Raw genomic sequence first — 14,616 nt, forward strand, 5'->3', positions numbered from 1 at the left:
TTTCTTAAATGGATTATCAAGTTCACATTTGGTGAGCAGTTACCATGTGTCAAGCACTGTAATATATCATTGACGTATATCATCATATTTCATCTTCACGATTGCCTTATTTTCAGAGGTTTAGATGAGCTCAGTAACTTGTCCACTGTAGGACCGAAGACCAGAAGTCTTATGAATCGCATTTTCTCCTCTCCATCATGGTATTTTCTCACATGAAGAATATTAAAAATTTATATAATTCAGACAGTCATATAATAAATATAGTAAAACCAATGTGCATTAAATTGTACTCTATATAAAATACATACATATATGTTAACTCATTTGATCCTTACCAAAATCCTACAGAAGCTATAAAAGTTAGTATTTGTAATGTACCCATTTTACAGGAGGTATAAAATTACTATTTAAATTTGTTTTACAGATAAGTAAAGTGAAATTTAGGGAAATCATGTGTTCCCCCGACCCCCAATTTACATAGTTATCAAGTTGTAGATAACTTTTCTTTTGACTTTTGTATACTCTATTTGGCATTAAACATCAACTGTCAGACACATAAAGAGAAAATAATTATATTTAAGGAAAGAGTTATGGGTTTGGGATCTAAGATCTGCAATAGGGTCAATGTGTCAAAGGATGGCCCTTAGTAATGTGTGAGGAATCCCTCACTCCTCTGGGCCTCAGGTCCTCACATCCAAGATGAGCAAAACACTATCTCCCTCCTAACCAATGAGATAATGAAAAGGGGACAAAGTGTGTGAAAGTACTTGGTAAGTTGCAAATGTTATTTAGAAATAAGGCATTAAAAAACCCCACTAAATAGCATTAGAATTATTCCAATGGAGTGAATATTGTTTTACCCTCTAATCTTTTCAATAGGGTATGGATGATTCTCAAGTGAAGCACCATTAAAGGCTCACTGAATCTGGTTAAACCAGTTTAGGTTTTTTTGTTTCTGTATGCCAGTTTGATGCTCTTTGTCACATGGGAGAACTATCATATAGAGACAACGGAAATCATAGTTAAAGGTCCATCAAAATGCATTCTAAATTAGATCTTATTAAATATGTATTTAATACTTAAACCGCCCAACTAATTTATTTTAATATGTTTTTATTGATTTCAGAGAGAGAAAGGTTGAGGGAGAGAGAAATAGAAACATCAATGATAAGAGAGAACTATCGATGGCCTGCCTTCTGCACACTCCCCACTGGGGATCGAACCTGAGTATGTACCTTGACCAGAAAGAAACATGACCTCCTGGTTCATGGGTCGATGCTGAACCACTGAACCACACCAGCCAGGCTACTAATTTACTTTTATTAGCTGAAAATGTGAGTCATTTCAGTGGACATTTCTGAAAGCCATGTATGCCTTTTGATTTATTTAATTTTTATGCATTGGACTGATTTTCAAATAGTTAAGGTTGACACGATGGCTGGCTAAGCCATTCCCTAGGCCTCTCCTTTTCCTCCCTGATTCCCTTCAGCTTGGGTCATACAGGGAAAAGGGCAATTTATTGTTTCTGAAAATATGGCATAACCAACTTGTGATCTGATTTCTATGCCCCATTGTCAGCCGTAGGGACCATGGATAGGGCGTTTACAGAAGCATAGTGACCTGTTTTGGGTTCTTCCATGGCTGGTGGCCTACCTCTCTCCCTGATCGGCAGATCCTTTGTAGTATCTTGTGGGCCAAACAAAAATTGGCAAAGTTTTAGTGAACAGACCTTCCTTGAGATTCTGAGTGAATATAAGACAGTTAGAAAAAACACACACACAGTATAACATCTTTACAAATGCATGTAGGTGTTGGACAAAAGGGCGATACGCTCAAAGAGTTACTGGTCAAAAAGAACAGTGACGGTGGAAGTTAGAACTTCAGAGATAGAAAAAAAGTTGGCAGGGTGCTCATTCTTCATTTTTGCTCTCATCTTTCTCAAGGTGAACTTTCTTCATTTTCATCACTAGAGAGCAATTTTCTTCCCTGTTTTTACCTATCAAGAGTCTAAAGTTCAGGACACCACAGCTCACTCTACTGCTGTTCAAAGGAAGACAGGTCAAAAAATGAGAAAATGTCTTTTTAACAAGTTAATAAAATTATTACCTGTGAATAGAAAACAATCAAAAGATACAGAAGGTCATAATGCAAAAAGTAAAAGCCTTGGTCCCTTCAGCCACTGTTTTTTATTTTTATTTTATATATTTTTACTTTATTTAGAGAGAAGAATGGAGAGGAAGAGAGAGATAGAAACATCAATGATGCAAGAGAATCATTGATCAGCTGCCTCCTGCATGCCCCCTACTGGGGATCGAGCCTGCAACTTGGGCATGTGCCCTTGACCAGAATCAAACCCAGGCTGATGGTCTATCCACTGAGTCAAACCAACTAGGGCAGCCACTGGTTTTAATTACAAACAACAGAGATAAAAAAATTTCCTATGCATTTTATAGCAATGTGTATGTATATGTGTTATTGTTATCTAAATGACACCTTATTCTGTATTACCATTAAAAAATTAAGGGTTGCCCTGACTGGTGTGACTCATTTGGTTAAAGTGTCTCTCATACACTGAAAGGTAACGGGCTCAATTCCCTGACAGGGCACATACCTAGGCTGTGGGTATGAGAGGCAACCAATCAACGTTTCTCACGTCAGTTTCTCTTTCTGTGTCATTTTGTATCTAGTGTTTTCATGGCTCTATAGAGCAAGGGGCTATTTTAATAACTAAAATTAACAGCTGATATTCATAATGGTTTAATATTTTGATATTTGTACAAAGTAAAGTGTTCCATGGTATGAAAGATTCTAATTTATTTTATATTTTCACCATTGTCGTTGTAAACTTATAATTTACTATTCAACATTAGTACTTTTATAATTTGTCATTGTTTTATTTGTTTCCTATGTAATTATTTCTGAACCAATTATGCCTCAAGATAGGTCCCTGGGTATGGATGCTAGTAGTTTTATAGGTTTGACCTTTTCTCTCACCATGTTGAAACTGTTCTCACAGCTAACTACTCATATCATAGAATATCATCTTGGCTTCTCAGGTCCACTTGACCCTTGTGATCTGGAAGCAACGCTTGCCTTCCCTTCCTCACTTTTCACCTCTCCCTCATCCATCGTGTCCATGTACCCCAAGCACAGAGTTTTAATCATCAGTTCCTTCTTATCCCTGTGGTGAGGCTCAGGGCATTAACTAATCCAAATGCCTTGTAGATTATAGACTGGGGAAAGATTAATTAAAAGCCTACTCATTGTGTACTGGGCCTTTTACAGTTCATCACTTAGCTCTGAGAAACAACAACAGAGACCAAATTCTGGACAGTCAAAATCTTCGGATCATGGTTCCTGGCCATGATATGGGACCAGGCATCCCACCAGGAACAAGCACAGATCATTACTGGATCTGTAGAGAAGTTTAGTAACGGGCAGTTTCTTTTGACACCACGCTCACCAAGCTACATTGCTGAAAATTTTAGCTAACTCACTCAACTAGTCCCATTGACTGAAAGCAAAATGTGTGAAGCTCAGTATTATTAGCTTTCAGTTTACCATAAACTGTTGCAGGACCAAGCCACAAAGGAAATATTTATCTGCAAGATGACATTAAACAAGAGGGATGCTGACCACGAGGGCTTATTCCTTTTAAGGCTTGTGCATTGCAAGATAAACACACACACACACACACACACACACACACACACACACACACACACCTCTACTCAGTTTTTGCTACCTCTGCGGGTAGATCTTTGGGTAAGAATATATTTGGGGGGACTACAATAGTTGCATTCTTCCTGCCCCCAAAATTCATGCAAGGAACAAAACTGGAGCTTCTCCATCGTCATTGTTGTGGCCTCGAATGAAAGCCTTGTCACTAGGGCGGGGGCGGGAAGACCTGGAGCGCAGCAGTAGTGACAGCATCTGAATTCCCTCCTCTGCCGTCGATTGGTTGAAAACTAGGAGGCAGCGGCCAGCCCCCTGCGGCTCGACTCGCTATTGGCCGGGAAGAGGTGGCAATCAAGGCGGACCGAGACCACTGCGCTCATTCCAGTTCTATGCTGCCGCTGGGGTCCTGTTGCGCTGTCGCCTCCGTCGCCTGGGTCCCTTCGGCCGTGCCTCTCCGCAGGGGCATCCTCCCCCACCCCGGGCGCAGACACCATGGTGAGTGCTCTCAGCCGGCTCAGGCCGAACCCACAAGCCGCAGCTGGACCGGGCCTGGAAGCCCAAGCGAACCGACCGCGCCGCCGGAGCTTGGCGCTGGGGCCCGGGGAGCGCACCGCTTGTCGCGGGAGCAGCCTCGCAGTTTGCCCGCGTCCGAGGAGATGGGAACGCCGGGGGGGGGGGGGCGGGGGGGGGGCGGGGTGAGGTGGGGGAGGGGAGATCGCGCGGGGGCCATGGGTGCCTTTGCTTCCAAGGGGTCCGCCGTGCTTTCCCGAGCCCAGGAAGGGGCGATGCAGCCGAGACACGGGGCTTTCCCGGCTCAGGAGGGCCCAGCGGGTGAGGGAGGCTGAGAGCCGGGGTGTGGGGGGGGTGCAGGGCTCGTCCCCTCTGCCATGCTTCCCCGCTGCCCAGCCTGCTCCTGGCCGTGACAGGTGAGCGGGGTAAGGAGGTGGCGCGGGTGTGGGGTGGGCGGTGATGGAGAGGATCTGCCCCCTATTGGTGGCGTGGGTGGCGACCCAGAGGTACCCCTCTTTAGCGGCGAGCACCCCGAATAGGTTGGACCCAAAGTTAAAGCAGCCGAGAGGCAGTCAAGGCAGCCTCGCCCTCGCGCCTCTTCCATCGGCAGCCGGTCCCTGACGCGCGGGCTTCCCTCTGTCCCCACAGTACGGGTTCGTGAACCACGCGCTGGAGCTGCTGGTGATCCGCAACTACGGCCCGGAGGTGTGGGAGGACATCAAGTAAGTGACTGGCTCCTGGAGCTCGGGCCCGGCTCCGGCGCCGCGCGTGGAGGGGCCCCGGGCGGCCCCGGGAGCTGCTCCCGCTCCTCGATTCCTTCTCCGCCGCCTGCGCCCGTCGCGGACGCGCATCGCGGAGATGCCTCCGCCCGCCGCTCGCGGCCGCAGCTGCGCTCCCACGCTCCGGGGCCGGGACCCTGGGAGGAGGGGCCCCGGGGCGGGGAGAGGCTGGGAGGGGAGAGCCAGGGAAGGAGGGAGAGGAGCCTCCGGGTCGGCACGGCCTCGGGACCCGCCCGAGCGTGGGAACGCGCTGCCCGCGCCGGGCGCTCCCAGGCTCTGCGGGCCCCGCGGCTCCCACGCCGGGAAGGGCCCCGGGGACCACACGGGCCTCCGCCACGTTCCAGTTCCCAGAGGCCTTAGACACAAACGGGAGACCCGGCTCCTGGCACATGCACGCACCTCGCAGACATAAGCAGAGTGACGCCTCTTCACGATGCTAAAACGTGAGACTATTTCCTGAGCAACTGTGAATATCACCTGCATTTATTCATTTTGAAATAATGTGGAATTGGAATGTATGCCCTTTTATTTTCCCCAAATTAACCCCCCCCGCTCCCCCCCCCCCACACCCTTTCTGCTTGGACTAAGGTGGAGGCTGGCAGTTGTGGGAGGGCATCCTAGTTTCAGGCTGGAACTAGGAGCCCAGGACTCCTGATGGGACGGAAAGACCACAGGCACCTGAGAGTTTACTCGTAAACCTGTTGAAACGATGGACCGTCTCTGTGGCCATATTGAGCATTTCAATTTAACAGAGGCCTTTCCCTTTGTTCTAGTGAAATATGCATTAAACTTATTGCATAGATGACCCAAACCAACTAGCTACAACAAAACCGTATTTGTGGATTTTCATATTGGAACTGCAATCTAATCTGTCCCATTAAATGGAGGCGGAGGGCGTGGTTACCTGGGTGGGCAAAGGGGAACACATTGCTATTCCGTACTCGTGTTTTCTGTTCTCCCTGATTTTAGTATATCAAGTAGGTGATGCTTTCATGCTATTTCCCCTCCCCCCAAATACATTATAGTTATTAGCATTAGGCTTATTATACAGTTATACGATAGGGATTTTTTTTAAATAAATAGTTTCCATGGAAATGACCAGGGTTAAATATGAAACACTAAAATGCAACGTTCCCTTCTCTTGGGCCTGTATCAATGAGCATCGTTTCACTATCCATAAGCCGCATTTATGTTACCCTGAGAGCACACGTACATATTATAAATGAAGTGGAGGTTTGACAATTATGCAGTTAAATCAAATGAGAATGTTGACACTAAAGCTTACTTTGAGATTTGAATTTTCTGTGAATCTTATTAATGCTTTCAGAATTTTTATTTTGCTTAGTGGACAGGTATACGGGAGATATCAAGAGCAGGATTTTAAACAATGTAAAAAGTATAGGATTATTTTTAAGCCACTTTCTTTGTAAATTTATGAAGACGATGTTTTCTCATGTGTAAGTTACAAATCCCCATTTTTTTCTGGTGGATATGCTATGACAATGAATATATTTAGAATTTTGAGAGCACAATAAAGTATGGGTATATGGTTAAACAGTTGTTATGCATTTTAACCAGGTTTAGAATGTACCCTACCCATTATCAATTTAGATTACTGTTAAATACAGAGATGGGAAATTTTATGTCATAGAGAAATATATCAAAATTTTTAAAAAAATTAAGTATCAAGTTATTTGCTTGTACTGGCTATGTTTTCCCCAGAGAAAGTAAAAATATCTAAAAATATACAAATTACACTGATGTGAAAACTTAATTCTGCCAAATCACTAAGAATATTGTTACATTCTACTTTAAAAAACTATTTGTTTTAAATTAAACATCAATATTTTAATGCCCTAATGTATCTCTAAATTGCTTTAAACAGTGTTCTTAATCTACTCAAATGTTGACAATTTAAATTATTCTTTTTATGATAAAATGAAACAAATCATATGGGTGTTTATTTTTTCTAAATATCATTTTTATCGATTTCAGAGAGGAAGGGAGAAGGAGTGAGATAGAAACATCAATGATGACTCATTGGCTGCATCCTACATGCCCCCTACTGGGGATCACCGGGTCAGGTGCCCTAATGGGGAATCTAACGCTGACCTACTAATTCATAGGTTGATATTCAACCACTAAGCCACACCAGGCTCTCTCTCTCTCTCTCTCTCTCTCTCTCTCTCTCTCTCTCTCTCTCTCTCTTTTAATAAAATTATCTCAAGGATTATGTGCTCTTGAAAGGGAGATACTATTAGGTAAACTAGCCTTTACAATCCAGGTGTTCATTTTGATTCTTTTTTCCCCAAACATACTTTTTGATGGAGCCCATCTTGTCTTGGGTATAGTTTAGTATCTGAACCAGAGAACATAGTTCAGGGCACTGAAGCAGGTCATTGGTTTCCAACCCAGGTAGTCCCGCTGGGGCATTATTACTCAGAGCTCCCCGGAAGAACATTGGCCTATCCAAACAGATTCTCACTGCCTGAGGGCAGGGGAGCAGTTGGAGAAATTTAATCTTAAAATGCTCCCTGGGAGATTCTGATTCCTTTCTCCAGACCTCACCCCCAGCTCTAAGGAGGATCACTGTAGTCAGTGGTGCAAGATGTTTTCAGTTTCAGCTTCTTAGGAAAAACTGAATTTATGGAAAAAACTTGTTTTGTCTCATTAAGTACCATACTCCTCCATCTTCATTTTTGGTCTTTGAGAAACTGTCTACATTGATGATTACAAAATTTACATCATACTTTTTTGATTTAGTAGGAAATGGCCATCCATTCTTCATGAGAAAGGATGCCAAACATTTAATGGCAAATAAAATCCCAAGTAACAGATTCCAGACAGAACGTTCTAAGTGGATAAGAGCCAAAAATTGCTTCATTGTAAACTCAGCATTTACTTACACTCCCAACAATGTAACCATTTCCCAAGAACTTTAAATTCCCCTTTTTAAGAAAAAGATAAATGGTCTAGATGGAGGGTAGATAGTGAAAGGTCTGATAGTAAATATTTTAGGTGCTGGAGGCCAAGAGTCAATATTGAGGATATTATGTAGGTGTCTATATAACTATTAAGATGTAACCATTTAAAAATGTAAAAAATATTCCTTGCTCTTGGACCAGACAAAAACAGGTAGTGGGCTGAATTTGACCAACTGACTATCATTTGTCCACCTCTGATCTAGACCATAAATACATGTTAAAAAGCAAAAGAGATCTCTGAATCTACTTCAAGTCTTTTGTTGGTTTCCTTTCAGTTTTCAGATAGTCCTTTTTGGAAGTCATGGTTTCCAAGGGAAGAGAAAAACCAATCTTTATTTCAGAAAAAAAAACCCCATGAAATAAAGATATATATATTAGAACAGTACCTACATACTCTGTTTAATCAGCTATGTTACCCTTTCATTAGTCCTGGCAAAACTAATCATTGGATCAAATTACTGGATTTGATTTTAGGTTTTTTAACGTCATTGGAACGTAAAGATGGATTCAAATAAGAAAAAAAATCTAAGATGATTAAATGTCTATTAAAAACAAATAAAAACACCTTTGTAAAAACTATTGTGCCTGGAGTTGAGCAGACTAAGGAACAAATACTGACTTGAAATGCCTAAGTGCTACATAGTGCATTGATCAGCCCTTCTCTGTTTTACTGAAAGATCAGAGATAAACATTGTGATCAAAATTTTGGTATGAGATTTGAAAATGATATAAGGACACTGACAGTTGGTAAATACTGGAGTAATTTTCTCTAGAATCTCTCAATCATCATCTTTGTATAAAGAATACATACATACTTAGTATGCTTATATACCTAATTTACCTATAGGAAGGCAGGCATTCATTGATTTTTTCATTGATTGATTCATCCTTTCATTCTCTAGTTAATCTTATTTTTAAAGAGCGTAGTCTGTGTTTTGGACTTGGAGGATGGAAAAGTGAATGATATAATCATGTGGGAGCACTCGCTCCTTGAACCCACACATGCTTCTGAATCGGGCACACAGTGCCAAGTGTCAGAGCAAGTTCCTCCTCGAACCCTGCTCGCTGTACTAACTGTTGGGAACTCAGTTCCTCCTTTATTCTCTGCTCGCTGTATCGTTGTCAGGTCCACAGGTCCTGATCCTGCCCAACTATGCCAACTGTCAGGTCTGAGCCCCTCTGCCAGGGGCTGGACTTTCTTGGATGCCAGGTGGTAGATGAAGAAGCCATGAGACGTTGTGGATGTAGAAGAGAGTCTTTATTGTAGGAGCTAGTGGCCATGTAGCCATTGCTAACGTGGCAGTCGCACATCCCTTCGCAATAAACTGGCACATTATTGTATATAAGGAGTAGATACCTACCTCAACTGTATATAAGGAGTAGATAATACCTACTCTATAATGTTGTAATATGTTGAATAGTGCTAAACACAGATCTTGAAAAATAACATTGATAAATGGTAGCTATTATTTTTCTCTAGAATCAAAGTGTTTCAACTTTTCCCTTCCCCAGCTCACCTGAAAGATATGAAGCTCTCCTTTAAATAGCAGTAGCTCATTGAAGTGTATGTACTACACCAGACTAAATGTTCCTTCACCACTCTAGGAAAAGTAGCAACTTCATTGTCATTTTGACTCTTTTTTCTTTCCCTCAACTCCTATTTGTTGTTTGAAAATGCAGCATATGTTCTCAGTATTCATTTTATCAAAACGAATGAATGCAAACAAAATAGTATACTGTGTTTTAATCAGAGTTTCATATTCATGAGGCTAAGTAAATCGCTATACCCTTGCACATGTAGGTTTTATTATATTAGTGGTACTTTATATAATAAACGCTGTTCGATATTTCCAAAATTCCTTTCTCTGTCATGTCAGTTGAGTACTACAATGCCCATTTGAGATAGGAAGGGCCTCTCTAGCACAGTCCCCCCACTCCCACCAGCTTAGTTTAAAGTGTGCAATGTGTTGATTGGATACATTTATACATTGTGAAGTGACTGCCACCTTGGCATGAACTACCACCGCCATCGTGCCACAGGGTGACCGTTTCCTTTTGGGGTGGGAACATTTAAGATCTACTCTCTTAGCAACATTCAAGCCTATGATACAGTATTATTAGCTACTAGAAGCCCGGTGCATGAAATTCGTGCATGGGGCGGGGGGGGGGGCCCTCAGCCCATCCTGTTCCCTCTCGCAGTCTGGGAGCCCTGAGGGATGTCCTACTGATGGCTCAGGCCTGCTCCCTATGAGCAGTCAGACATCAGTGCTGCCGCAGAGGTGGGAGAGGCTCCTGCCACCGCCGCTGCGCTCACCAGCCATGAGCCCGGCTTTTGGCTGAGTGGCTGGCACTTCCCCCTGTGGGAGCACACTGACCACCAGGGGGCAGTTCCTGCATTGAGCGTCTGCCCCCTGGTGGTCAGTGCGCATCATAGGTACCGGTTGTTCTGCAGTTCTGTCAATTTGCATATTAGCCTTTTATTATATAGGATAATCAGCTTGGTAATCTTATAACTGGTTGTCTGTACCCTTTGAGCAATAGCTGCTAATTTCTCCCACACCCAAGCCTTGGTCACTGTCACTCTACTCTCTGTTTCTCTGAGTTTGTTCTTATTAGCTTCCACATACAAGTGAGCTCAGTGTTTTTTATTTTTTTTATTTTTATTTTTTTAATTAAATCTTTATTGTTCAGATTATTACATTTGTTCCTCTTTTTATTTCCCCCATAACTCCCCTCCTCCCAGTTCCCGCCCCACCCTCTGCCCTCACTCCCCACCCACTGTCCTCATCCATAGGTGCACGATTTTTGTCCAGTCTCTTCCCACATCTCCCACACCCCTTTCCCCCCCAAGAACAGTCAGTCCATTCCCTTCTATGTCCCTGATTCTATTATAATCAACAGTTCATTCTGTTCATCAGATTATTTATTCACTTGATTCTTAGATTCACTTGTTGATAGATGCATATTTGTTGTTCATAATTTGTATCTTTACCTTTTTCTTCCTCTTCCTCTTCTTAAAGGATACCTTTCAGCATTTCATATAATCCTGGTTTGGTGGTGATGAACTCCTTTAGCTTTTCCTTATCTGTGAAGCTCTTTATCTGACCTTCAATTCTGAATGATAGCTTTGCTGGATAAAGTAATCTTGGTTGTAGGTTCTTGGTATTCATCACTTTGAATATTTCTTGCCACTCCCTTCTGGCCTGCAAAGTTTCTGTTGAGAAATCAGCTGAAAGTCGTATGGGTATTCCCTTGTAGGTAACTGAGTTTCTTTCTCTTGCTGTTTTTAAGATTCTCTCTTTATCTTTTGCTCTTGGCATTTTAATGATGATGTGTCTTGGTGTGGTCCTCTTTGGATTCCTTTTGTTTGGGGTTCTCCGCGCTTCTTGGACCTGTAAGTCCATTTCTTTCACCAGGTGGGGGAAGTTTTCTGTCATTATTTCTTCAAATAGGTTTTCAATATCTTGCTCTCTCTCATCTTCTGGCACCCCTATAATTCTGATGTTGGCGCGCTTGAAGCTGTCCCAGAGGCTCCTTACACTATCTTCGCATTTTTGGATTCTTTTTTCATTTTGCTTTTCCGGGTGGATGTTTTTTGTTTCCTCGCATTTCAAATCATTGACTTGATTCTTGCACTCCTCTGGTCTGCTGTCGGGCGTCTGTATAATATTCGTTATTTCAGTCCGTGTATGCTTAATTTCTAGTTGGTTCCCCAATATAAGATCGAGGGTCTTATTAGTTTTCGTGTAGATCTCATTAAGTTTATCGGCAGCTTCTAAACAGTTCTTGAGAGACCTTAAAAGTGTGGTTCTGAACTCTATATCTTCCATTGACAATTTTGTCCTGTTTCTTTGTCTCCGCATTTTGTTATGCTTCCTTGGTGCACCCCCTAGTGGTCTTTGTTCGCAGTCTTATAGATAAATCTTGATTGTTGTAGCTAATTCCAGGGAGGGTTTGACCTCCAGGCCAAGTGGCTATGAGAATCAGCTGTGTCAGCAGTGAGAGAACTTCTGTCCTCTAGGGAGGTGCTAATCTAGCCTTTGCCTGAGGCTATCCGGCAAATGCCTCTGTGCAGGGCTTGGGCGGGGCGGGTCACACAGGATCAACAGGGTGGGCCGGAGAGAGCAGTTATGGCGGCTCTCAGTCCTGTCCCCAGGGGCTCTGCCTCTCTGAGTCCCAGCACCCGCTGCAAAGCTGGGAGAGAAAGCTGCACTCGCTCTGACCAAAGCCAGACAGTCCCGCTTCTCCCGTTTGAGTCTGGGTCCCTAAAGACTCGCCTAGATCTGGAGCTCAGAGTCTGCGACTCTCTCCCGATTGAAAACGCCAACCGCGCCCTCCGGCGCTAGCCCGCTCCGCGCACTCCGCACCTCAGAATTTGACTTCAGCACTGTGCCTCCTCTGAGTGTCCGTGTGCGTTTCTCTTTCCTCCTAGTTGTAGGACTTCCACTCAGCCAGCGTTCCTGTGGTTCTGCGTCATGTCCGTTCCGTCTTTTAGTTTCACTTTTGAAGTAGTTGTTCAGAGCAGCAAACTCCGGCGTTAACCTATGCCGCCATCTTGGTTCTCCAATCAGTGTTTTTTATTTTATTCAATTTTATTTATTAAATTTTTATTAATTTTGGAGAGAGAGGAAGGGAGAGGGATAGAGAGATAGAAACATGGATGAGAGAGAAACATCCATCAGCTGACTCCTGTACACCCCCTCCTGGGGATCAAGCCCACAACCTGCCATGTGGGCTTGATCCCCTGGTTTATGGGTGGACGCTCAACCACTGAGTGGCACTGACTAGGCTCAATTTTATTTTATTTTATTTATTATTATTATTTTTTAAAATATATTTTATTGATTTTTTACAGAGAGGAAGGGAGAGAGATAGAGAGTTAGAAACATCAATGAGAGAGAAACATCGATCAGCTGCCTCCTGCACATCTCCTACTGGGGATGTGCCCACAACCAAGATACATGCCCTTGACCAGAATCGAACCTGGGACCTTTCAGTCCGCAGGCCGACGCTCTATCCACTGAGCCAAACCGGTTTCGGCTCAATTTTATTTTTTTAATGATAAAGTCAGCTTTATCATTGAAGTCAGTACTTCAATCCAGCTCTTTTGGTGCCATTTACTATTCCTTTTAAGTTAGAAATAGGAGCTTAATGGAGTATACATACAAAAATGAACCATCTTAATTTTTGTACCCAGAAACTTCCTCAATACAAATAAACAAATTAATATTGAGATTCTTAAAAATAGATAAACTGGGTAATTGTTAGATCAAGACCTTTTTCTGTAGAAAGATAGGCCAGTTAACCTGAAAGATGAAAGAAGGCACAGTACATTAGCTGATAAGCACATCACCAGTACATCACCAACATTTGAAGTTATTCTTTTAGGTAAAAGTAAATATCTAAGTGTAAACTCTTCACATACCCATCAGTGAGCACTTGCAGAGGACTCTCTCAGAACTTGGGCCATGTCAGGTGAGCAGCATGGAGCCCAGGAGATAAACCTGGTCTTATCTCAGGGTTTTACTTTGATGATCTGAGGCAATCATGGGATTCAAGCTGGGTCTTTGATTTCCTAGCATTCTGCAATTTTTGAGAATTAAAAAAGAAATCATAGAAGCATGTTATTGGGTGGGTCATTAAAATGAGCACCAGAGGATAAATCAGAAAATCTACATACCCAGACCTAACTGTGGCCAACATTAACTGGGTGTTGGTGTAGTCTGCAAGGAACAGATGTCCTTTCGACTCTTTCCATAGCAAATGTTTCTCTTCATGGTGTTGGAAAGTGATAGTTCTGGGTGGATACTCTGCGGACGTCAACAGGAAAACACACTTACAGAGATCTGTATGGCTGGCCCAGTTCAGAGGCTGACAACTCAGAAGACCTGAGTACTTGCAGCTTTTCCATTTGCTACTTCGCCACTTCGTTCATTAAAAAGGAAACAGTGGGGGAAATGGTGCCTTTGTTTATGCCTAGCAAAACTGAACGCTTTTTTTTCTATATCAAAGATATTGAGGTTAAAGAAGTTTCTACTCCCAGTAAAGGTAAACACTCCAAGTATTTATTCCTTGTTATTGCAGCTTTGCTTTTATCGCATATTCTGATCTACTTGCCCATCATTATTGAATCATGCAATATGAAATTGTTGCTTTATTGAAATTATTTGTGGTCAATCTTCAAGTCACTCAAACGTGGGACCTTTCAGTCCTTACGTCGCAGTCGCTGTCAGCACTGTAGCCTCATGGGCCAGTTCTCTGTTCCTGCTGCACACTGAGTTTTTACGTGCGTTAGGATAACAAAAGCCTGAGTTTAGAAGTGTCTCCTTTTCTTCACTCTCTCCACCCTTCCCATTAACTTAAATATGGCTCAGCTTTGAGATGACAAAACTAATGTTATTTCTTAAGGAAGCCTTCCTTTACGTCCAAAACTGTACTTACTTCTCACTGTACATGCAACAGTATATAATTATGTTATTTCTACTACTTGATTATCTCTCTTGTCTCACTAGCCTCTAGCCTCTATCTAACTATTATAACTATTGCCTAGAAAAGCGGATTTGCAACCTTTTGCATCTCATGGCACACTTAAACTAATTACTAAAATTCTGTGGCACACCAAAAAAACATGTTTTTTGGTGATTTGACCAAAAAAATAGGTATAA

At 42.7% G+C, this 14,616-nt stretch overlaps 1 protein-coding gene across 1 annotated transcript in view; it reads left to right on the forward strand.

The window, feature by feature from the left end:
• The first annotated feature begins 4,030 nt into the window (after window positions 1-4,030).
• The window catches only part of GUCY1B1 (guanylate cyclase 1 soluble subunit beta 1), a 44,082-nt gene continuing 33,496 nt past the window's right edge, over window positions 4,031-14,616 (forward strand). The window contains exons 1-2 of the mRNA XM_059697697.1: window positions 4,031-4,173; window positions 4,837-4,910. Of these exons, the coding sequence (XP_059553680.1) occupies window positions 4,171-4,173; window positions 4,837-4,910 (77 nt within the window). The 5' untranslated portion in view covers window positions 4,031-4,170. The remainder of the gene's footprint in view (window positions 4,174-4,836; window positions 4,911-14,616) is intronic.

Source organism: Myotis daubentonii, chromosome 5 (genome assembly GCF_963259705.1).
Source record: "Myotis daubentonii chromosome 5, mMyoDau2.1, whole genome shotgun sequence".
In the NCBI taxonomy this organism is placed as follows: Eukaryota; Metazoa; Chordata; class Mammalia; order Chiroptera; family Vespertilionidae; genus Myotis; species Myotis daubentonii.